This window comes from Siphateles boraxobius, unplaced genomic scaffold, assembly GCF_051911475.1.
Source record: "Siphateles boraxobius isolate OS27281-9 unplaced genomic scaffold, OSU_SipBor_1 70, whole genome shotgun sequence".
NCBI lineage: Eukaryota > Metazoa > Chordata > Actinopteri > Cypriniformes > Leuciscidae > Siphateles > Siphateles boraxobius.
The window spans coordinates 2,027,738-2,054,023 of NW_027509198.1; the positions used below are offsets into that span (position 1 = coordinate 2,027,738).

The 26,286-nt window shown below is 40.4% G+C and overlaps 1 protein-coding gene and 1 long non-coding RNA gene across 2 annotated transcripts; one reads left to right on the forward strand and one right to left on the reverse strand.

The window, feature by feature from the left end:
- Window positions 1-57: 57 nt before the first annotated feature.
- On the forward strand, window positions 58-20,097 carry ptcd3 (pentatricopeptide repeat domain 3). The gene is made up of 24 exons (XM_077217237.1): window positions 58-215; window positions 436-488; window positions 590-620; window positions 1,025-1,070; window positions 1,167-1,235; window positions 1,770-1,874; window positions 1,962-2,085; window positions 2,259-2,368; window positions 6,659-6,735; window positions 7,428-7,515; window positions 8,030-8,090; window positions 8,183-8,265; window positions 8,842-8,986; window positions 9,088-9,138; window positions 9,251-9,340; window positions 13,616-13,644; window positions 13,729-13,835; window positions 15,463-15,541; window positions 15,614-15,704; window positions 17,710-17,795; window positions 18,382-18,530; window positions 19,041-19,082; window positions 19,665-19,823; window positions 19,901-20,097. The coding sequence occupies exons 1-24, from the start codon at window positions 97-99 to the stop codon at window positions 19,944-19,946; spliced, it is 2,040 nt and encodes a 679-aa protein (XP_077073352.1). The 5' UTR covers window positions 58-96; the 3' UTR covers window positions 19,947-20,097.
- A 2,216-nt stretch (window positions 20,098-22,313) lies between these two features.
- On the reverse strand, window positions 22,314-25,829 carry LOC143724262 (uncharacterized). The gene is made up of 2 exons (XR_013197301.1): window positions 25,755-25,829; window positions 22,314-22,940 (listed from the first exon to the last, which is right to left on the reverse strand). It is a non-coding gene; the product is annotated as an uncharacterized LOC143724262 (long non-coding RNA).
- Between the last annotated feature and the right edge of the window lie 457 nt (window positions 25,830-26,286).

The window sequence follows — 26,286 nt, forward strand, 5'->3', positions numbered from 1 at the left end:
TAACTGTTACTTTTCTCAGCGCTGATCAGGATGGACCAATGACAGCCCGAGATTTCTTCAGCGCTTCCTGGTGTTTAGAAGGAAGGGTGAAAGCGGATGGTTTTCGATCACGCACTCGGTGTCATGGCGTCCTCCTGTTCGCGAGCTCTCAGGCATCATGCTTGTAAGAGTAACAGAATATTGCGCATCCATCTGCAGAATTCATGGCCTAATAGGTAAAATGAATGCACAAGAACAGGCTTACTTGCGCCTTTTTATTAAATGACATTTTTGTCATTTCCATGCATTTAAAGAAATGACTGATTGTCTCTAGGTCATTTCAAGGGGCTGTATGTGTCAGCTCACGTCGGAATATGATTAATAACTTTTCAAGTTTTACCAGAATATTAAATGTATTATTAGAATGGAATAGCTCATTATGGGGTTTGATTACAGGAGTTTTGTTGTGAATTCTGCTGCAGACCAACAACCTGCCGTTTCTTCACTAGGTTTGACAACTCATTTCTGTCTTTTAATAGGAGAATTCATGTGCTTTGTTAAATTAAGCTGCCTTCTAATCAGAAATAAATCTTTTTATTATATTTTTTAGAAGAAATAGTCATTCCAAAGAAGAAAACATGGTATGGACTGTTCTGATCAACACATCAAATATCACTTGTGTTTTTTATAACTCATTAATTCACACAGTCAATTAATTTGATTAATTATTTAATTTACTTATTTAACCGGACGCACAATACCGGTCTGATATTGGACCAGTTTCGACTGGCGTCCCTCAGGGCTCAGTTTTAGGACCTTTACTTTTTACTTTTTAGTCTTTATTTATTCCTGCTTGACCAACTTTTATGAACTCTAGGTATTAAGTATCATTTTTATGCTATTGACACACGGATCTATATTATTTTTTAATACAACAAATTACTATTGTTGAATTATTTTGTATTTTCTTGTATTTTTACCTTTGCTCTTTGAGAAGCTCCTTTAAAAGTGCGATAGAAATAAAGTTTCTTATTATTATTATCAGGAGTAAAGAGGCTGTCTTACAGGCACTGGCATCAACTGTGAACAGGGTATGTTAATCAGACAACTTCAACATCCATGTTATAAACCTATTTGTCATCTAATATCATGTAAACAAAGTTTGTGTGTGTGTGTGTGTGGTCTAGGATCCTACAGCATCAGATTACAGATTCCAGGATGATCCATATCTCGCTCCAAAAACATCATTAGACTTTGTGAGTACCTCTTAAAGATTGAACTGGTTATCAAACCATTAGAAAAGTTCACTATCGGCATATAAATCAAAACTGGCTAACGTTACTGAATGAAATGTTGAACCCATTTAGAGGAACCAACGGAAGTTTTGAGGTGTTGATGAACTCGATCTATCGTCTGTGTTTTAATCATCGATCTGAATCCCATCCGGACGAAGACTTTGAGAAAAACATAATTTTCTCAGCTTTTTGCTCAATGTTGCTTTTTATGAAACTTACCCACATCCAAGTGTTGATTAAAAAAAGAATGCCCGGAGCTAGAATAAAATTTAAAAACAAAATTCTTTCTTTCACATATTCATGTTCAGATATTCATACAACAAAATATTCTGTGGCCAATGACATTTTTGTGAAAATGGTCAAAAACTCTGTTGGTGGCTGGCAAGTTTTTGTTATTATTTTTTTAACGCTGGCAGGGAAAGAGTTAATGTATATACTGCAAGTTGTGAACATTACATTAAAACAAACACTGACTTCTTTATTTCTCCCGCACAGAAATTATTCTCCTTGTCCCAGGAGTCAGGCAGAAATGCTGCCAAATATTTCATCAACAAATACCCAAATTACTTCCAGAAAGACTACGCACACCCTCATATTCCCGTGAGTGTCCAGTGCTTGTGTCCGATGGTTTGCTTTGCTCATGCGTGTGTGTAAATGTTGTGAAGCTCTGCTGTGTTCTGTTGCAAGTGTCTGATGCCGGAGACTCTAGAGGCTCAGATAGAGGAGGCGTCTGAAGCTGCGCTCGCAGAGAGAGTTCAGCTGAGGAAGGTCAAAGCTGCTGTGGATCTGTACGACCACCTACAGCAGGCCGGTGAGAGAGACACACACACCACGTCCATCTGTGTGCGCAAGTCTGCGTGCGCGCGCCCGAGTGTGCAAGAGCGCGCCCGAGTGTGCGAGAGCGCGCCTGAGTGTCCGGGAGCGCGCCCGAGTGTGCGAGAGCGCGCCCGAGTGTCTGACTGATGACGAGTGTGTTCTGTGCAGGTACATCAGTGTCTTTGGACTTGACCAATGAGCTGTTAGAGCTGATCTGCTTCTATGGAGACTGTGATCCCGCACAAGAGAACGTCCCACACCAGAGGTCTGAAGAGACGGTAAGGCCTCTCACACCGTAAACACAGTTTAAGATGCTCTGTTGCTTTAGCAGCACTATAATTGCATCACTATTCCTGAATCCCTATTCCTGCAGCACTATTCCCACATCACTATTCCCACATCACTATTCCTGCAGCACTATTCCCGCCTCACTATTCCTGCAGCTCTATTCCCGCATCACTATTCCTGCAGCACTATTCCTGAATCCCTATTCCTGAATCCCTATTCCTGAATCCCTATTCCACAAGCACTATTCCCGCAGCACTATTGCCGCAGCACTATTCCCGCACTATTCGCGCAGCACTATTCCCGCAGCACTATTCCTGCATCACTATACCCGCATCACTATTCCTGCAGCACTATTCCCGCATCACTATTCCTGCAGCACTATTCCTGAATCCCTATTCCTGAATCCCTATTCCTGAATCCCTATTCCTGAATCCCTATTCCTGAATCCCTATTCCTGAATCCCTATTCCTGAATCCCTATTCCCGCAGCACTATTCCCGCAGCACTATTCCCGCACTATTCCCGCAGCACTATTCCCACAGCACTATTCCTGCATCACTATACCCGCATCACTATTCCTGCATCACTATTCCTGCATCACTATTCCTGCATCACTATTCCTGCAGCACTATTCCTGCAGCACTATTCCTGCATCACTATTCCTGCATCACTATACCCGCATCACTATTCCTGCATCACTATTCCTGCAGCACTATTCCTGCAGCACTATTCCTGCATCACTATTTCTGCATCACTATTCCTGCATCACTATTCCTGCATCACTATTCCTGCAGCACTATTCCTGCATCACTATTTCTGCATCACTATTCCTGCATCACTATTCCTGCATCACTATTCCTGCATCACTATTCCTGAATCCCTATTCCTGCATCACTATTCCTGCATCACTATTCCTGCATCACTATTCCTGCAGCACTATTCCTGCAGCACTATTCCTGCAGCACTATTCCTGCATCACTATTCCTGCAGCACTATTCCTGCAGCACTATTCCTGCATCACTATTCCTGCAGCACTATTCCTGCATCACTATTCCTGCAGCACTATTCCTGCAGCACTATTCCTGCATCACTATTCCCGCCGTACTATTCCTGCATCACTATCCCGCATTACTATTCCTGCATCACTATTCCCGCATTACTATTCCCGCAACACTATTCCTTTATCACTATTCCTGCAGCACTATACCCGCATCACTATTCCTGCATCACTATTCCTGCATCACTATTCCTGCATCACTATTCCCGCATTACTATTCCCGCAACACTATTCCTGCAGCACTATTCTTGCAGCACTATTCCCGCAACACTATTCCTGCAGCACTATTCCTGCAGCACTATTCCTGCATCACTATTCCTGCAGCACTATTCCTGCATCACTATTCCTGCAGCACTATTCCTGCATCACTATTCCTGCATCACTATTCCCGCCGTACTATTCCTGCATCACTATCCCGCATTACTATTCCTGCATCACTATTCCCGCATTACTATTCCCGCAACACTATTCCTTTATCACTATTCCTGCAGCACTATACCCGCATCACTATTCCTGCATCACTATTCCTGCATCACTATTCCTGCATCACTATTCCCGCATTACTATTCCCGCAACACTATTCCTGCAGCACTATTCTTGCAGCACTATTCCCGCAACACTATTCCTGCAGCACTATTCTTGCAGCACTATTCCTGCATCACTATTCCTGCATCACTATTCCCGCAACACTATTCCTGCATCACTATTCCTGCATCACTATTCCCGCATCACTACTCTTGCAGCACTATTCCTGCAGCACTATTCTTGCAGCACTATTCCTGCATCACTATTCCTGCATCACTATTCCTGCATCACTATTCCCGCATTACTATTCCTGCATCACTATTCCTGCAGCACTATTCCCGCATTACTATTCCCGCAACACTATTCCTGCAGCACTATTCTTGCAGCACTATTCCTGCATCACTATTCCTGCATCACTATTCCCGCAACACTATTCCTGCATCACTATTCCTGAATCACTATTCCTGCATCACTATTCCTGCATCACTATTCCCGCCGTACTATTCCTGCATCACTATCCCGCATTACTATTCCTGCATCACTATTCCCGCATTACTATTCCCGCAACACTATTCCTTTATCACTATTCCTGCAGCACTATACCCGCATCACTATTCCTGCATCACTATTCCTGCATCACTATTCCTGCATCACTATTCCCGCATTACTATTCCCGCAACACTATTCCTGCAGCACTATTCTTGCAGCACTATTCCCGCAACACTATTCCTGCAGCACTATTCTTGCATCACTATTCCTGCATCACTATTCCTGCATCACTATTCCCGCATTACTATTCCCGCAACACTATTCCTGCAGCACTATTCCTGCATCACTATTCCTGCATCACTATTCCTGCATCACTATTCCCGCATTACTATTCCTGCATCACTATTCCTGCAGCACTATTCCTGCAGCACTATTCCTGCATCACTATTCCTGCAGCACTATTCCTGCAGCACTATTCCTGCAGCACTATTCCTGCAGCACTATTCCTGCATCACTATTCCTGCATCACTATTCCTGCATCACTATTCTTGCAGCACTATTCCTGCATCACTATTCCTGCATCACTATTCCCGCAACACTATTCCTGCATCACTATTCCTGCATCACTATTCCCGCATCACTATTCCTGCATCACTATTCCTGCAGCACTATTCCTGCAGCACTATTCTTGCATCACTATTCCTGCATCACTATTCCTGCATCACTATTCCTGCATCACTATTCTTGCAGCACTATTCCTGCATCACTATTCCTGCATCACTATTCCCGCATCACTATTCCCGCAACACTATTCCTGCATCACTATTCCTGCATCACTATTCCCGCATCACTATTCCCGCATCACTACTCTTGCAGCACTATTCCTGCAGCACTATTCTTGCAGCACTATTCCTGCATCACTATTCCTGCATCACTATTCCTGCATCACTATTCCCGCATTACTATTCCTGCACACGTGGTGTAGTGGAGAAAGGGCTTTTAAAGGGGTCCTATTCTGCTGTTTTCACATCTTCATCTGTCTTTAGCGTGTAATGTTGCTGTTTGAGCATGAAAAGCAAAAAGCTCCAGTTCTTCTCTATATTAATTTCAGTATTTCTGAACTTTCTGAAACGCTGAAAGTTCCATCCGGGAACGAACACGTCACAATATTCCTCATCCTTCCCTTGCGGGTCAAAATGACCTGAAGCCCTAAAATTATTATTTATTTATTTATTTATTTATTTTCCAGAAATCTTATTTAATTTCATTTAATTTTGATACTATTTTTTCTGTTTTTTTAATGTAATTTTTTGAAGACTTTTTTATTTAACTTTAAATTAATAGATTTTATCAATTTATAATAAATAAACAATCATTTAAGACAAGCCCATTCTTCATATTCTTTCAATTTAAAATTTAAAATAACACAATTTCATGCATAAACCTTTTAATTCAGCTTAAAATATCTTACATTGTGTGTCTTTGCCGACCTCTTGTGGAAAATAAATAATATAAGCTGATATTTCATGACTCTAGATGGCCTTATAGCTCTATATGGAGGATGGTCTTCCACTGGTTCCTAAAGTCAGTTTTTCTGTATGCATTCAGATACAAATGTAGACAAATCATATTTTTTTTAAGGATTTACTTTTTAAAGTTTCAACAACAACTCCCTCGAATCAATTAAACTTTTTTTGTGTGTATTAGTAGTTCAAGTTCGACAAAAGTCTTAGGTTCTTGGACCCTCTGATGAATTTTTTTTTAATAAAAAAAAAGTGTTTCCAGTCGAGAATAAAGGGGCGGGGCCTGGTTGAGTTAGTAGTGTGTTAAACTGGCGGTTATGGTAAGGGGCGGGATATTTCCCAAACACACTAGAAGCCCTTGACCAATCACAACACACTGATCCAGCCGACCAATCAGAGCACAGGAACTAAACGGAGCGTTACTGATTAACTAGGAAGAGAGGACCTGCAACAATGGAGAATATGAGGAAAATAATCAGGAAAACCTGCTCTGGTAGAACCCAAAAACAAGACTCTTTAAAAAAAATCGTCTTTTACATAGTTTCAGCTCTAAAATCCTTTTGGATCAAATAAATAATAAAAAATAAATGTGACTTGAACCGATGATAGTGAGTTTTATAAAAGCAGTGAGCCTTCTGAGACCCTGTGTAATGGTGATTTCCTCCACCGTATGAATGTAAACCCCAGGAGGACGTCCAGGATGAGCCGCTGGCTAGAAAAGCAAGAGGAGCGAGAGCCTCAGATGTACTGAAGGCCCCTTGGAAGTGAGTGATCACGGTCTCTGATTAAACCTGTTTATACACAACTGGTCTAAAGTTTGGATAAAGATTTTTCTATATTTTAGTCTCTTCTGCTCACCAAGGCTGCATTTATTTGATTAAAAATGCAGTAAAAACAGTAATATTGTGAAGTATTATTCTAATGTAAATCAGCTTTTTTCGATGTGAATATATAGTAAAGTGTAATTTGTTCCTGTGATCAAAGCTGAATTTTCAGCATCATTACTCCAGTCTTCAGTGTCACATGATCCTTCAGAAATCAGTATAATATCATGATTTGATGCTCAAGAAATCATGTGCTGCTGCTTATTTTGTGGAAACCGTGATACACTACCATTAAAAAGATTGGGTAAATAATATTTTAATAAAAATTAAATTCATACTTTTATTCAGCAAGGATGCATCAAATTGAACAAAAGTTACAGTAAAGACATTTATAAAATTACAAAAGATCATGTGACACTGAAGACTTGAGTAATGACGCTGAAAATCAAAGTATAAAAATACTTCACAATAATTTTTTTACCTTTTTTTTCACAAATAAATGCGATTCAAATGTGAACAAAATAATTCTAGGTATTGAACAGTTTTAACCAGTAGTGTATCTGCATAACAATACGAAGTCGAGCTGATACACTGTCGTGTCATTCGGCCACTGTGTCTGTCTGTTCCCACAGAGAGAATAATAACGCTGAGCGAATCTTTGCGCTGCTGTCAGAGCCGAACACGCGCTCGTACAGCGCTCTGATCCGAGGCATGGTGAAGGTAACGTGTGCGGGAACGTCTGCTCATGCATTTCTCTATGCATATCGGTATCGGCCCATATATGTTCATTTTATATGTTATTGGCCTGATAAGAAAATTTGGCCGATTTATTAAAGCCGATAAATAATGTATTGTTTCCTTCAGCTGAGACACTTCAGATGCACTGATCAACATGATGATTTTAAAATGTTTGAAATATGATTGGAATCACTTCAAAAAAGGAAAATACAGTAAAGTACATGAGCAGCGCAAGTCTGTCATATAGGCCACATATAATTATAATGAGATCATTATCATTGTGTGTTTGTGATGTGGCTTTTAATGGTGCTTTTGTTTTTGTAATCAGGCTCGCAAAAATTATAAAAAAAATTTGGATTCAGATTTATCGGCCAATATATCGGTTATCGGCTTTAAATATAAAGAGTTATTGGTTATCAGCCAAAATCTTCATATCGGTGCATCTACTAGTCTGATGGCAGAAGATGTGTGTGTGTGTGTGTGTTTGATTTGACAGTATGGCGCTTATGCGAAAGCGTTCAGCACCTACACGGACCTGCTGAACAGCCGGCTGACAGGTGAGGCCTGCTTTATGCTTTAGACGCTTGTTCAATAACTAGGATTTTGTTTTGTTTTTAAAGAAGACTGCATGTATGTTTTGTTCCTGTAGCTGATGTGCACATCTTCAACGCCCTGATCGCTGCCGCCCCAGAAGTACAAGAGAAATACAATGAAAAATGGGAGCTGATAGTGGTACGTGACTTGTGATTTTGTTGCAAAGCCACTTTCTTTTTTTTGTGTTATTTTATGTTTATTTTGATCATTCATAATATAGGCTAATATCTGTATTAAGTAACTTATCCTTGATCAAACTTTGCCTAAATCAAAAATGTTCATTAACCTCAGCATTGCGTAATACTATTTTTAAGTGTATTTTTCTACAATATTCACTCATGACAGTAAAATAGGGCGTTCTAAGTCAATCTACTGAAGTATTTCCTCTCTCAATCAGTAGAAAATGTGTTTAACACAGTCATGCAGGAAAAAAAAAAACACCATCATATACCGTGAAACTGGTATAATAGTGAAAAATACTGTGATGTAAATTTTTGGTCATACCACCCAGCACTAGCTCATCAGCAAAGCCAGTTTCTTGAGGTGTGTGTGTGTGTGTGTGTGTGTGTGTGTGTGTGTGTGTGTGTGTGTGTGTGTGTGTGTGTGTGTGTGTGTGTGTGTGTGTGTGTGTGTGTGTGTGTGTGTGTGTGTGTGTGTGTGTGTGTGTGTGTGTGTGTGTGTTTGTGTGTGTGTGTTTGTGTGTGTGTGTTGCAGGATCTTCTGAAGCAGATGGCGGAGCAGAAGGTCAAGCCGAACCTCCTGACGTTTAACGCCGTGCTGAAGGCTTTGAGACGCTGTGGCGCTCTGGGGAAATCTCAGGCGTTTCCTGTGATCAGTGAGATGAAGGCTCTCAACATCGGTCCGATCAGTGATATTCATTTATTCCTGCTTCTACGGAAATTAAGTGGTGTATGCTAATTTATTTTGGTGTGTAACGGATTCTTTTTCTTCTGCTTTCAGACCCCTGTCTAGCCTCTTACGCTCACGTGCTCAGCATATTTTATAAAACAGGTCATTTGATGTCTTACAATAACAAATCTCTAAATAAATGAGCTAGTAAAATATGCATACATGTACATAGGAACACATGATCATGCATTTCCCATCATGCTTTGCTCTGCAGGTGCCCCAGTTCAGGGCCAAAAAGACATTCTACAGGAAGTGATGTACGAGGTGTCGGGGAGGAGCTTTACCCCTCAGGACCCTGATGATGGTATCTGCTCATTATTACAGTGGGGTTTGCTGAATAGGGTCTGTCCTAATACACACACTTGTAATCTTTGCACTTGAACACTCGTCTATTTACAAAATTTATTTCCTGTATTTGGCCCAAGTGTTCGAGTGGGCGTGAAGACTGCAAGGGTCCCACATAAATGCAAGTAAAGGTTTTACGGAGCTTTTATTTACACATTTTTATTTTCAGTACGTCACACTTACATTTTTTTTCTAAATGTCTGTTCAGTATCGGATGATCAAATTGAATTGTGGTGCTTCTCATTAAGTGATTAAAAAGGAGTTACAAATGTTTTACAAAATACACTTACTAATCTCTGCACAACAGCGCAATCATAACAGACTGGGCCATCTGACCAATCAGAGCAGAGCAGACCAATCACAACAAACTGGGTCATCTGACCAATCAGAGCAGAGCAGACCAATCACAACAGACTGGGTCATCTGACCAATCAGAGCAGAGCAGACCAATCACAACAGACTGGGTCATCTGACCAATCAGAGCAGAGCAGACCAATCACAACAGACTGGGCCATCTGACCAATCAGAGCAGAGCAGACCAATCACAACAAACTGGGTCATCTGACCAATCAGAGCAGAGCAGACCAATCACAACAGACTGGGTCATCTGACCAATCAGAGCAGAGCAGACCAATCACAACAGACTGGGTCATCTGACCAATCAGAGCAGAGTAGACCAATCACAACAGACTGGGCCATCTGACCAATCAGAGCAGAGCAGACCAATCACAACAAACTGGGTCATCTGACCAATCAGAGCAGAGCAGACCAATCACAACAGACTGGGTCATCTGACCAATCAGAGCAGAGCAGACCAATCACAACAGACTGGGTCATCTGACCAATCAGAGCAGAGCAGACCAATCACAACAGACTGGGTCATCTGACCAATCAGAGCAGAGCAGACCAATCACAACAGACTGGGTCATCTGACCAATCAGAGCAGAACAGACCAATCACAACAGACTGGGTCATCTGACCAATCAGAGCAGAGCAGACCAATCACAACAGACTGGGTCATCTGACCAATCAGAGCAGAGCGGACCAATCACAACAGACTGGGTCATCTGACCAATCAGAGCAGAGCGGACCAATCACAACACACTGGGTCATCTGACCAATCAGAGCAGAGCAGACCAATCACAACAGACTGGGTCATCTGACCAATCAGAGCAGAGCAGACCAATCACAACAGACTGGGTCATCTGACCAATCAGAGAAGAGTAAACCAATCACAACAGACTGGGCCATCTGACCAATCAGAGCAGAGTAGACCAATCACAACAGACTGGGTCATCTGACCAATCAGAGCAGAGCAGACCAATCACAACAGACTGGGTCATCTGACCAATCAGAGCAGAGCAGACCAATCACAACAGACTGGGTCATCTGACCAATCAGAGCAGAGCAGACCAATCACAACAGACTGGGTCATCTGACCAATCAGAGCAGAGCAGACCAATCACAACAGACTGGGTCATCTGACCAATCAGAGTAGAGTAGACCAATCACAACAGACTGGGTCATCTGACCAATCAGAGCAGAGCAGACCAATCACAACAGACTGGGCCATCTGACCAATCAGAGTAGAGTAGACCAATCACAACAGACTGGGTCATATGACCAATCAGAGCAGAGCAGACCAATCACAACAGACTGGGCCATCTGACCAATCAGAGTAGAGTAGACCAATCACAACAGACTGGTTCATCTGACCAATCAGAGTAGAGTAGACCAATCACAACAGACTGGGTCATCTGACCAATCAGAGCAGAGTAGACCAATCACAACAGACTGGGTCATCTGACCAATCAGAGAAGAGTAAACCAATCACAACAGACTGGGTCATCTGACCAATCAGAGCAGAGTAGACCAATCACAACAGACTGGGTCATCTGACCAATCAGAGTAGAGTAGACCAATCACAACAGACTGGGTCATCTGACCAATCAGAGCAGAGTAGACCAATCACAACAGACTGGTTCATCTGACCAATCAGAGAAGAGTAAACCAATCACAACAGACTGGGCCATCTGACCAATCAGAGCAGAGTAGACCAATCACAACAGACTGGGTCATCTGACCAATCAGAGTAGAGTAGACCAATCACAACAGACTGGGTCATCTGACCAATCAGAGCAGAGCAGACCAATCACAACAGACTGGGTCATCTGACCAATCAGAGCAGAGCAGACCAATCACAACAGACTGGGTCATCTGACCAATCAGAGCAGAGCAGACCAATCACAACAGACTGGGTCATCTGACCAATCAGAGTAGAGTAGACCAATCACAACAGACTGGGTCATCTGACCAATCAGAGCAGAGCAGACCAATCACAACAGACTGGGCCATCTGACCAATCAGAGTAGAGTAGACCAATCACAACAGACTGGGTCATATGACCAATCAGAGCAGAGCAGACCAATTACAACAGACTGGGCCATCTGACCAATCAGAGTAGAGTAGACCAATCACAACAGACTGGTTCATCTGACCAATCAGAGTAGAGTAGACCAATCACAACAGACTGGGTCATCTGACCAATCAGAGCAGAGCAGACCAATCACAACAGACTGGGCCATCTGACCAATCAGAGTAGAGTAGACCAATCACAACAGACTGGGTCATATGACCAATCAGAGCAGAGCAGACCAATCACAACAGACTGGGCCATCTGACCAATCAGAGTAGAGTAGACCAATCACAACAGACTGGTTCATCTGACCAATCAGAGCAGAGCAGACCAATCACAACAGACTGGGCCATCTGACCAATCAGAGTAGAGTAGACCAATCACAACAGACTGGGTCATATGACCAATCAGAGCAGAGCAGACCAATCACAACAGACTGGGCCATCTGACCAATCAGAGCAGAGTAGACCAATCACAACAGACTGGGCCATCTGACCAATCAGAGCAGAGTAGACCAATCACAACAGACTGGGCCATCTGACCAATCAGAGCAGAGTAGACCAATCACAACAGACTGGAACATCTGACCAATCAGAGCAGAGTAGAACAATCACAACAGACTGGGACATCTGAGCAATCAGAGCAGAGTAGACCAATCACAACATACTGGGCCATCTGACCAATCAGGGCAGAGCAGACCAATCACAACAGACTAGACTATCTGACCAATCAGAGCAGAGTAGACCAATCATAACAGACTGGGTCATCTGACCAATCAGAGCAGAGTAGACCAATCACAACAGACTGAGTCATCTGACCAATCAGAGCAGAGTAGACCAATCACAACAGACTGGGCCATCTGACCAATCAGAGCAGAGTAGACCAATCACAACATACTGGGCCATCTGACCAATCAGGGCAGAGCAGACCAATCACAACAGACTGGGCCATCTGACCAATCAGAGCAGAGTAGACCAATCAAAACAGACTGGGACATCTTAACCAATCAGAGCAGAGCAGACCAATCACAACATACTGGGCCATCTGACCAATCAGGGCAGAGCAGACCAATCACAACAGACTGGGTCATCTGACCAATCAGAGCAGAGCAGACCAATCACAACAGACTGGGTCATCTGACCAATCAGAGCAGAGTAGACCAATCACAACAGACTAGACTATCTGACCAATCAGAGCAGAGTAGACCAATCACAACAGACTGAGTCATCTGACCAATCAGAGCAGAGTAGACCAATCACAACAGACTGGGCCATCTGACCAATCAGAGCAGAGTAGACCAATCACAACATACTGGGCCATCTGACCAATCAGGGCAGAGCAGACCAATCACAACAGACTGGGTCATCTGACCAATCAGAGCAGAGTAGACCAATCACAACAGACTAGACTATCTGACCAATCAGAGCAGAGTAGACCAATCACAACAGACTGGGCCATCTGACCAATCAGAGCAGAGCAGACCAATCTCAACAGACTGGGCCATCTGACCAATCAGAGCAGAGCAGGCTCTCGGAAAGGCGGGGTTTAGAGAGACCGAATCCTTTATCAAACTGTTTCAGACTATGAGAAAGAGCTGATGCTGCAGTGGATGTTATGAGAAGGTTAAAGTGTTCAGTGTACTCCGCTTTGGCATTTATCAGACATGTGATCAGTCTGGCACACTTACTTCCTGTCACACGAATGCGCTTTCGATTGGCCAACACAGCAAGTGTGTGTATCAGGACTGACCCTAAGCATTACACCTCTGCATGTACCGTCAGAGTTTCTGAATCACAGCTGTACTGCTCTTGTTTTCAGCACAGTTCTTCATCACTGCTATGAGAATCGTAAGTGCGCTCAAACGTGATGGGCTTTATGCTATATGCCACATAATTATGAAGTGTGACCGTGTATGGCATCTCTGTCTACAGTGTCTTGAGACCAAGGACATTGAGCAGGCGTACAGGGTCCATGAGCTGCTGGGAGTCGGGGAGAACTGGAGACTTATGGGAAACGATGTAAAGCAGAACATCTACTAGTGAGTATATTCCTGCAGACTCATTCACTAAGAGCTTTCCCGATCAACTCTTCCATCAAAGCCTCGTTAAACTCAATCCACAGTATTCCTGCGACCCATGACGGATTATGAGTGTAACTTCCGTTACGCTGTAAACAATCAGTGAAAGACTCGCTCTATAGACGCAATAATAGATAAATGTTTAAACTGGGTACAATGATGACATTATTCCACTCACCCTTCAACCATTGAGCATTAAAAGCACATTTAAAAGTATACAAGCAACGAGGTTCTTTCAACACCATGAATATCCCAAAAGCACGATTCTTTCCACGGCAATCACTGCTGTAATATAGGCTATATCTGTATTATGTAACATGTTGCCTTAATCAAAAATGTTCATTAACTTCAGCGTTGCGTAATTTCAAAGTGGTTTCCGTAATTTTGACAGATAATAAATTGTGAAAACAAACCAGAAAAGAGACGTGAGAATTTGAGGAGAAAAAAACTAGAGATTCTTTTTGTATTCCAGTGAATTATTAATGGGATTCAATTAAATAATTAATTAAATGATCAATTTAATGAGATTAAATGTTGAGAACAGGGGCCGGTTTCACAAAGATAGACTTCGACTATGGCTTAGATATAGTAGATAGTCAGACTTCAGATAGACATCTAAATCAGACCGTTGCACAAGCACTTAAGACTCTGACTATCTTAAGTAGGACTACACTGCAATGCATTCTGGGTAAAATAAGACACTTTTCAAAACAAAGAACATGGCGGATCGAGTAAGCGCATTCAACCGCTCAGTGCAGTTTACCCAAGCGGAAAACATGTGTGTGTTGGAGGAGTATAACAGTTACAAGCACATTTTACTTGGGAAATTTAGCGGAGAATGTAGTAACAAGAAGAAATGTTTAATTTGGAAAAAGATTACTACGACAGTTAACCGCGTTAATCCGACCATTGAGCGGAGCGTTAAAGACGTACAGAAAAGAAAAGTCCTCATTATTATATATTTCCAGTATTACTGTGGTCCCTAAAAACCCTTTCCCTCCTCATAGCTCTCTCCATAACGCCGTCAGCAAACCACAAATTATGAGCATTTTCCCTTTTCTTTTGGCTGTTTGTAATGTAACTGATTGTTACTGCTGGTTGCCAAGGTAACAGAGCCTGAGTTAGCCTGGGTTAAGGTGTCTAATTTGTTTGGTCTAAATTAAGTCAGTCTTGCATTAGACTAGTCTATGAGCAAATTTTAGACTTGTCTAACACTATAGACCGGTCTAAAATAGCTTCGTGAAACCGGCCTCAGACCATAAATGTTCAGTATATGTTGTCATTTTTCATGATATTACAGCGGTGTGTAAAGGGAAAAAATAAAATAATCATGATGAAAAGAAAACAGCGACTGAAAAGAGCTCTTACCTTTGATTTTCTTGTTATAAAATAAATGTTACGTTATTTTCTTGATGTCTTGAAAACGAATAGCTCGTTGAGTCACACTGGCGGATCAGCTTTATTTATAGGGCAACATTATGATTTGATGATCGTTTCAGTCTTTGTGAATAGAAGTGCCAGCTATAATTGCAGTAACGCAGTGAGCTCGTCATGATTGAGGTGTTCTGCTGACGTGTGTGTGTTTCAGCGCGCGCTTCTTCAGTCTGCTCTGTCTGATGGAGCATGTGGACGTGATGATGAAGTGGTACAGAGATCTGATTCCCTCAGTGAGTAACACACACTCATGCACTGCCTCATGTGAACGCACACAGGATGTGACATCACTGATCTGGTTTCAGGTGTACTACCCCAGTTCTAACGCCATGACGGATCTTCTCCGAGCGCTGGATACAGAAAACAGATTAGATCTCATCCCGCAAATATGGAAAGGTGATTGACTGATTTATTCATTATGGGCCAAGCACTGTCACCTATTGTAATGCTTCTTCTCTTGAGCCTATGGCATCCCATAGATCCGCTTGTGGGAAACTTGTGAAATTTGGCACACAGATAGAGGACCGTCTGAACATTTACCACAGCCAATTTGGAGACTTTAACTCAAACCCTGTAGCGCCACCACCTGTCCAAATTTGCACTCATTTATGCTAATAAGCTTTGAACCATCACTAAATTCTGCCATTAGGTTTTTCAGAAATTCGAAAATGGCAGGAAAATTTTACTTTTTCACGTATTCGTTTTTTACGACAATTGAACCAGATCATCTTTAGACCATTGTGACAAAAAGTTAGGGAATTCAAGTTTATTCGTCAAACTGTTCTTGAATATCACGAACGAATGTGATGAAGAGCACGCCAGAGTGAACGTGAGGCTTTATCTCCACAACGCTTTAGTGCGTTCTGACCAAACTTGGTGTGTGTTATGACAACCATGACTTGAGAATACCTGCAATATTTTGGCACAGTGCCACCTAGTGGTCAGGAGATATGAAAATGTCAATTTTTGCTTATAACTTCTGAATAGTTTGGCCAAAAATCATCATAAATCAAAACAGTTGATAGACAGTGGTTGGAGGAGAACACCTGAAAAACGTGACAGAATGGACGTGATCATCTGTATTTGCAGCACATAAGACACGCTCTGCAAGACCAAACTTTGTGTCATTAGCTGGGTTTCCATTCAAACGTGAAGCGAATCTTTTCAAAGTTCGCAAAAAAAAAAAGCAAATTAGGTGCGTTTCCATCGAGTTGTTTGAGCGGATGACGCTGGTATAACCTAGTAAATAAAACGCCATCACTGGAAACAGCTGATTAGCCAGCTCAGTTTATTTATCCCTCAGAAGATTTGGTTTGCACAGCACGTTAACACAGTCACACACATAAACATAAAAACAAAGAAATTAAAGCAACATTAATAAAACAATTTTACAAAACCGCATAGATAAAAGAAAACGGAGGGGTGGATGGGGTTTCCTATAAACATCAGTTCAAGTATCAACATATTACCCATGGTTACAGATGATTTAGCAGTTGGTATGAACAAGTCCCCCTGTAGTCAATAATTGTATCCTTTAAAATTCATCTTTGATCACTAAAATGACATATTTAAATGTTATTTCCTTGAAATATCTTGAATGTAACTCGACACCCTTGCTTCATTTAGTATGCGTGGTTCTATGAATATGCAAATGAGCCCCGCCTCCAGTCACTCACTCACTCACTCAGAGATCCACTCGTTGACGATCACACGTTGATCTGATTGGTTACAAGGTAGTTTGTGACGTCAGAAACACCAGCGATTTCAAAGCGTGTTTTTGAGACTGTCTTTGGTTCACTGCAGATTTAAGCAGAAAATACTCAGCAATGCTGTCGACTTATGAATTTACACATGGTTTGTCTTAAAGCGTATTAAAAACACCACATAGACATATAAACAACATTAAAAGCTGGATTTTCACCACAGGGGAATTTAAAACCTTCAGACTCCAGCATTTCGCCACAGGAACATGTGACATGTTTCCAGATATGTGGGACATTTTGCATTTAATGTTTGCCACGTCAGAATATATTTGGAAAAATGCGTTTCTATCTCCCTATATTCACATTAACTCTTTTTCGCACAAGTCACAAACCACCTCCAGCGAGCGTAAAAACTTAATGAAGATTAATGGATGATTGATAAAATCATTGGCAGCCAATCAGAATGCATCCTGCTTTAAAGAGCCAGAGCATTTAAAGCGACAGACACAAAACTGCAGCGAACATTATTGTGCATTGGTGTAAACGCCACTATAGTTCTCGCTCTTGGTCTGATCAGGCCTTTACAGTGATCTCTGAAGAGGTGTTGTTTGTGCCACTAGATTTAGCAGTATCGGGTTTTATTCTGGCATCACATCGACTCAAAGCATTATTAATATCAATAATGTGTTGTTGCACAGATATCAAAACGTTGGGCCACGCGAACAGACAGAAGCTGGTGGAGGATCTGCTGGCACTGATGGCCAGAGAAACACACAGTCCGCAGGTACAACCGCATCACTAGTTCAATTCACATTTATTTATTTGTACAGTATAGCACTTTTCACACAATACACATTGTTTCAAGTCCACATTACAATTTAGAGTGATCTGTTATCAGAGGAAACTAAGTTATGTATTTCAGAAATGTACTAATACAAATCACAGTTAGCTAAAAATGTATTAAACAATTCAATAATTTATGAAAAAAACAATGCAATAATGTAATAATTCAAATGCATTAATGTAATGCAATCCAATAATGCAATGCATTAATGTAATAATGCAAGGCATTCAAACAATGTAATAATTGAAGGCAAAAATAATGAGCTCATTGAAGTAATGAATACTTGTTTGTTAACAAATTATTGACAGAAAAATGTAGCATTGGTGACACATGATCTGCACTGGTTGATATAAGTCTTACTTCTGTTTTCGGTGTTAAAATTCCATGCATTGTCATTGGAAGCCAATCTCTTCTCTTTTTTTCTTTTTAGTTAATTGAGAAATGCATGAATGAGTTTGCACATGTAGTGTGCATGTCAGTGTGGGTCTGCAGTAATGGTGTGTGTGTGTGTGTGTGTGTGTTTCAGGTGCAGGACTCGCTGGCCGACTGTGCGCTGGACATTAAGAGCATGTACAGCACCGGTGACCGAGGGAAGTCTCTGATGAGCTGGACGGCCGGTTCTCTCAGCGACGTCATCTCGGTTCTGCTCGCGGCTCACAGGACACCGGACGCCTGGTAACTACCGGTGTCACAATATATCGCAAAACAAATATGCATCAATATGTTGAATATAATGTATAATAATGCAATGGGGAATATTTGTGTGTCCTGATAATGCCAGATGTCTGATGTTACCAGTAAAAGTGTCCTACATTATTTTAAATATATCTAGTCAGTGAAAGAGTTCAAGTATATTCATCTAAAATAATTCAGTGTTTTCATCTTCAGAATCATGAATATTGTTATTCTGGTCTCTCTATTGTCCTGTGCTTTGGGTTTCAGCAACAAGTCCAACACTATTCATTTACACACACAATGTAACACCAAATTTAGCATTTTAATCAACAGAACCTTTTTTCTTAATCTTAATCCCATTGCAATAATATTGTATTGTGAGTTCAGTATCATGATATGTATCGAATCATGACATGAGGGAATGTTTACACTCTAATGGTAATGTCATTTCTGTAATGTGAAAATGGAGTTATAAACTCGGATCTGTTCCTTTCACTTCTCTTCATTCAGGGAGACACTGAAACTCTTCAAAACCCACAATAGAGTTCCCAGGTAAGATCCCGCTCATTTTCCAGCCATTTGTGATTTTGCTTCACAAGCATTAAGATTTTTATAATGTGCCAATATGGCTCCTAAAGAGAGTCAATCCCATAGACCCGCATGTTAAAATGCCCAACTTTACAGCAGAAAAAAAATGTTTACATCCTGGTGCAAAAAGTGGTTTTGGTCCATAAAGCTAATTTTTCCCTTCATGAAAACTGGAAGGGGGTGATTTTTTTTTATAACTCATCCATTTAAATTATATTAAGCCTTAAAGTTGTGCATAATTAAGGGCGTGGCCACTTGAGTTACAGGTGGATTGCCGCTGATGTCACTACTAGCCGTTTGTCTGTTAGCGTCGCGTCACCTCAGCTAATCCGCCTCGCTGCACATTTTCGGTTATTCAAGATGGCGACGGCCGGCTCCGCCCACTTTGGGCTTCAAAAATGCTCTTCAGAAACACTACGTCACGCACACTACGAACATATTTTATACAGTCTCTGGTTCAGACTAACGTGTGTGTGTGTGTGTGTGTGTGTGTGTGTGTGTGTGTGTGTGTGTGTGTGTGTGTGTGTGTGTGTGTGTGTGTGTCAGCGTGGCTCTGCTGAACCGGTTCCTGACGTGTGTGAAGGAGAGCGGGGATGTGGATCAGGCCGTGGAGCTGGTGAAGATCTCCGCTGGCTTCTGTCTGCCCGACACACACACACTCATCCAGAGGATCCAGCAGGAGTTCGAGCTCTCACAGCAGCACAAGTACGTCTAAACATACGTGGACGTTTTAGATGAATTACAACATTTAAGAATCTGACTTTGATCTGGTCCTCTTGCAGGAGCATCTTGTCTGATCTGGAGATTCAGAGCTTTAACAGCGATTAAATCTCGGGGCGGTATGGGTGGATCACAGCAGCTGAGGATCTGTAGAAAAGTGCAGCTCTTCATTAACTGTATTCTTAAAATACTTTAACATGTTTGGCACATGCAAAATTGTAACTTGAGATAACTCAATAAAAAAATCAATAGTTATAAATCTTTAGCTCTTAGGGGTTTTGAGTCTGGGTTCTGGCTCTGAATGTATGACCTTGTGTTTTTCTCCAAACTAATCTCCAATAGTACTGATCAAACACAGGATTGCAGTTGTAGCAAATTAGCTCTAAAGAAATATTAATAATCAATCATAACTTGTTAACTTGTAATATTTGGATCAGTTAATATAATTAACTTAATGTAGTAAAATTAATATTACAACCAATTAACCTGTTTGTGCCGTGAACACTCAGTGTCAATTGTTTATTAATTCTAAGAAATGTACATTTCCGGGGTATGGGCAATGTCTTTCTTACTGTACAGTTCTATTCAGAGTCTGTAGTCAAAATCTATGATTAGGGACTCCAGTATATGAGCTTGAGACACGGACAACTCTACATGTGACATGAACAAGACTTTATTAACTAGACTTAACATTTAAACTACTCTAAAATACACATACATACATGCATACAGTTTACCAAGGGAAAGAGAGCTGAAGCAGAATACAGGAAAGCAATTAGATATAACATTGTTTGAAATTCAGCAGATCAACAGCCTTGAGCAAACCATCAGCAAAATGTAATGTAAATTAATAAATGGGGGACGAAGATTGGAGTTTATAGAGACTAAACATGCTACACATGATTTTGGTTAACCATAGTATGCAAGTCTGAAACATTAATCCAAAAGAGTTTAAAAGAGAGAATAAATACATTGGCCAAACCACATAAAAGGAAATTCATGAGATGGGAAAATTAGATACATTTCTCAAGTGGTTATATACAATATATAGGATTAAAAGGGTTTATTTCTGCTTCTCAGCAAGAATTAAGTGAGAGTCACAACTCTCTGCAAATTCCATTTTAAACCATAAACTGACACGAAGACATAAATATGTCATTCAACATACAGTAAAATATGAACTATCCTCCTTCTCCACACTTTAAGGTATCTTGCTTTATTATTATTTATTATGAATTTCTTAAATAACCAAACTAATACAACATAAGGGCAGATACTTTGAGCGCTGCTGATGACGCTATGAAGTGACGCTCGAGTGATCAAGTATACCAATGTATAAAAAAGCTTTAATTCGATTCCTCCGTCCTCATTGTCTTTCCTTGCAGCCTTCCCTCGTATCCTACAGGGGAGGAGCTGAGACACGAGGAGAGGAAACGAGGATGCACAAATAAGAATTGAGAAGTACCCAATGTCATCTCTGCAGGCGAAGGGAAAAACCCCAAAGCAGATCCAGCATTGGCAACACTCTCCACACCTGCTCTTCCTCTTCCTCCTCGTTCACTCTTACACTACACACATACTCTTCCTCCTATTTCTACACATAAATCAATCTACGCTTGATGATTAAACTTGTAATGTCTATAAATTAATATAGTTCATTTTATGGTCGGTTCTCTTTCATCATCTCGTGTTCGAGATTCCCACCAATGGGAAGGGCATAAGTACCTGACCTCTGAGGAAGCGCTCAACTGCACAAAGTCTAGCTAGACCGACAGGAGTGTGTGCTCAATCACAGGCAGGACCGACCCAAGCCTTTATGAGGCCAAAAGCAGAATTTTATTTGGGGGCCCCTCGGTGCCACAATACTATTTACTATTGTCAATGGTAGATAATTTGTACACTATAAATCTAACACACCCATTACCAACTGTATTAGTTGTAGCTCTGTTGCTTACATCATACCAATGGTCAATATTAAATCCTATAGAGTGCTCCTGTGGTCAATACTTTTATCCCTTAAAACTCATATTTGATCACTAAAATTACATATGTAAATGTTTTTCCCCTTGCCTCATTTAGTATATGTGGAACCATGAATATGCAAATTAACCCCGAGACATGAATATGGAAATTGGCCCCCGCCTCCACTCACTCGCACCAGCTGAGATCGCTGGACGTCGTTTGACTCTGCAGTGAGCACTACTTTGCTCAACTTCACTGTAGTAAACACTGCACAACGGCAAGCTGGTTTAATTCAGCCATATATGTTTGAACCAGAAACTGATTCAGAAGAAGAGAAAGAGTGAATTATTAAAACACAGCTGCAATTAAATCCAGCACTGTTTTATTTAATCCTGCTGCAAGCAAAGTGTGACACAGACATATCATTTGTGACTTAAGCATCTAAAGTGTTATTGTTTATCATATCCAAGATAATCAAAATCACTCCACAAAAGAACAGAGATGAGGCATATATGCTTTTGGCAGATGATTTTATTCAAAGTGACTTGCGTTGCATTCAAGTTGTACATTGGATCATTTTGTTTTATAATATCAAACTGCACTTTGCAGAGGAAGCTTTTATAGGGATGCTTGCTGTTGGAAAGAAACATTTCAAGCACCAGCTAGTTCTTCAGTCTCAAAAAAATCACGGTTTAAAAGCAACTACCTACATCTATTCCATTGACTCGGTCCTCATAGTGCACAGGTAGAATTTGATTTCCAAAGATTTGACAGCCAACAGTTACATAATATAGGCCTGTAGTGCATCTTTCAATGACACGCTGCCCTCCTGTCCTTACACAGTCAACCGTGTACACACGGAAGTGGCGTGTACTTATGTAAATGTTATCCCTTATGTTTTGGCCCAAGTCAGTGCAGATTCTTTTTATATTTTCTTCGCTGTCCTGGATGAAGGAATACATATGACTTCGGTCACAGAGTCTGTTGTTCCGTATGTAGCTCAACCAAGCACTTCTGTCCCTGGTGTTAAACTGAGTTGAGAGAACGTGTTTTCGGTTGAATTGATTAAAGCTCTGACAGTCTGCTCTGTCGCTGAGAGCCAGAATGATCAGGAGCGAGAGAAGAGCCTCAGATCTCATCCTGAGAAAAACTGGAGAAAAGAGCGGGTTGAGAAAGTAGGTCAACACTGAAAAATCGAATAAGTTAGACTTACTTAGAAAAAGCATTCGCACCAATTGCCTTTTCTATGACAAGCAGAGGTTTATTTTTCATGTTATATCAAGTTTACAGTTGTACAGTTGCACTTTTTGCTTCTTGAAATAAATATTTATATTCTCTGTACCACTCTGTGTTGTGTTTGTTTAGAAGATAACTGAGGCTTTAAATCTCTTTTGTAAAAACTTTATAATAGTAACTGACCTCTACTAAATGCTTCATAACTATACCTGAACCATGAATTACAGTAGGAATAGAATAAGTTAATAAAGCATTTATTAACACACTGAGTAACTATTACTATGTCTAAATAAGATATATTAAGATAAATATACATTTAAATAGTTTATTAATAATTTACTTACACTTTCTAAATGATCTTGTGAACCACTGACAACTCCCAAATAACTGGTTTGTAAATAATATAATACTTAATTTAGAAATGTATTATAAATATATATAATTATAAATTGATCATTAATAAAGTATGAAAATACAGTTATTAAACACATTAGATATGCTTATAAATCAAGAAAAAAGCACTATTTTTCAAAATGCTTAAAGGATTAGTTCACTTTTTAAAAAACTTTTGCTGATAATTTGTTCACCGGCATGTCATCCAAGATGTCCATGTCTTTCTTTCTTCAGTCGAAAAGAAATTAAGGTTTTTGATGAAAATATTCCAGGATTTTTCTCCATATAATGGACATCACTGGGTACCAAACGGTCCAAGGACCAAATGACAGTTTCAGTGCAGCTCCAAATGGCTTTAAACGATACAAGACGATGAATAATGGTCTTATCTTGCGAAACGATCGGTCATTTCAAAAATAAATAAAAAAGTTGAAGTTTTATAAGCACAAATGCTCGCCTTGCTCTGTTCTGTGATGTGATGCACGTTCGTGATTCTGTTCGAACTAGTTCATCAAAATGAACAAATCTTTTTTGGAGTCATTTCGTTCATTCAACGAACAAAATGAACGAATCTTTTTTTGAGTCATTTCGTTCATTCAACGAACAAAATGAACGAATCTTTTTCCGAGTCATTTCGTTCATTCAACGAACAAAATGAACTAAATGACTCGAAAAAAGATTCGGTTAATTAAACACACACGGTGGAAAATGAAAGTCACTACAGGGCTCTCAAGTCTGACACACGCATTTCAACCCGTTCACACGCTCACACGCCACACCTTGTATTTCTCACGCTGAGGAGTCAGGGAACTTGTCCCGCTATACAATTCATGGACGAGACGCAGGCAAACGGAGGGAAGTTCTCTGCCGAGTTCATAGCATCCGTCTCGAGTTATACAGAGTTAAATGCTAGTTACCAGCCAATCAGAAATTAGAATTAGTTGTTTCCGGGTAAATTATGTGTTCCCGCTGCAAGCACGTTCGTTACTAGACAACACGCGCACACACGGAGTGGAAGTTGAAAGAGCACGATCTGATGAATGCGGTTTGCGGACATCTTCATTTATTTTTATTTTTTTTTAGAATTTTGATTTTACGATTCCTGGACGATATCTCTTGCCTGTGATCAAAGACAGTGAGAGCTGATGTTGAGGAGTATAGCCAAATTCGTGTTAAATTATTTTTTGATGCATTCAAAAACTCTCCAACTGCTTTTAAAGGGGTCATCGGATGCAAAATACACTTTTATATGGTATTTGCAAATAAATGTGTCTTTGCAGAGTGTGGACACAATCACCATGCAATGAAAAAAAATCCATTCACTTTTTTTTAATCCTCAAAAAGCCAAAAAGTTGTTGCTCATTATCATTTAAAGAGACATGCACCGAAACGGGTCACTGTGAACAGAGCTGTTTTTGAAGAGGTAAAAAGGGTGTTGTTTTACACAACCATTGAGAAATTTTAACCAAAGTATGTTACAAACTTTACATGAAGACCCAAAAGAATCATACCAACTTGTGGAAAATGGGCATCCGATGACCCTTGTAAAGGTGACGGGTTTGGGTCTTGACATACGTGCTCAGGGCAAGTTGTTATGACACAATGTTATGTACATTGAGCACTGATGTTCAGCTGGCTTGTTTGGGGTCAAATTTATTTTTATTTTTCAATAAATTTGTATTTTTTAAATATAACTATTTATTTTATTTGGATGAATTTGTCTTTTTATCAGATTTAACAATTGTTATAATTTTCATTTGTGCTGGTCAATTATGAACAATAGGCAAAATTGAACTGCTAGCAAAAATTGAAGCGAATTTGGTTGGGTCGAGGGACCGCTGCTGCAAATATTTGGGTGGCTCCTCCCCTAAATCTCACTCTAAACTTTTGATAAAACTTGAGAGCCCTGTCACTATCTGAATGTGATTCATCAGATCAAGTCTCAAATGCTGCAGGATCTTTTCTAACAATTATTTTCCTTTATAAATTCTCAATCCTCAATGCGTTTGAATCAGCTGGTGTTTTTAGAGAATGCATGAAGTCAGCACAGATGTAAATACTCACATTAATCAACAACATGATCCACTAATTAACCACAAACTAGCAAAATACTGACTTTTCTTCTTCAACAAGGGAACATTATTTCATAAATCAATTAAAAAGTAACCCACTTTACTCATGTTTTAGAGATCAAGACATAATTACAAAGAAACAAACTCAAATAATGAAAAACTGTGCATAAACAAAATAACTAGATGCATATTAATAATAAATCCATCTATTAGACTTAAGTGTTTGAGTCATTTGAAGAGCATGCAGATTTACCTGTTGTTGTTCTTGAGCTTGTGTAAATGAAGGAGTCTCAGTCTGAGTTTGAGTACAGAAAGCATCAGCTGTGTCTGAGACGCTCACTGGACTGATATTTATCAGGCCGAAAAGAGAGAGGTGTGAAAATGCATCTCGTTTCTTGGAAATGCAGCAGCACCAACACATTTCTTACAATATGAGTGGTATCGTGTCTAATAATAATGTGGATGGTTTAAAGGCATCTGTGCACATCACACTAAACAAGATGAGCTCTTAACACTTAAACCATGTGGTTAACACTTGATGAGTGTGTTCAACTAGACAAACCGAATCAAAGTGCATGAGTACCAAAACGAAACATGCACAAAAGTCATGTACAATAGTCTTACCAAGACATTTCTTTTGGTGCATGTTTCAAGTGGTCTAGTCTAGTAGTTAAAGCTCAGAGTAAGTAACGGGAACGTTGCAGGTTTGATCTCCTGATCATCCTCAAAACCGCAGAGGGACAGCACACTGTTTAGTTGTTTTAAGATCGATCACCTCAAATACC

Excerpts from the sequence above, each read along its gene's own strand:
- ptcd3 (XM_077217237.1), top strand. The coding sequence starts at position 97 with ATGGTTTTCGATCACGCACTCGGTGTCATGGCGTCCTCCTGTTCGCGA. Across the intron at positions 1,236-1,769 it reads CAAAAACATCATTAGACTTT|AAATTATTCTCCTTGTCCCA; the intron begins GTGAGTACCTCT and ends TCTCCCGCACAG. Across the intron at positions 8,987-9,087 it reads GATGAAGGCTCTCAACATCG|ACCCCTGTCTAGCCTCTTAC; the intron begins GTCCGATCAGTG and ends TTCTGCTTTCAG.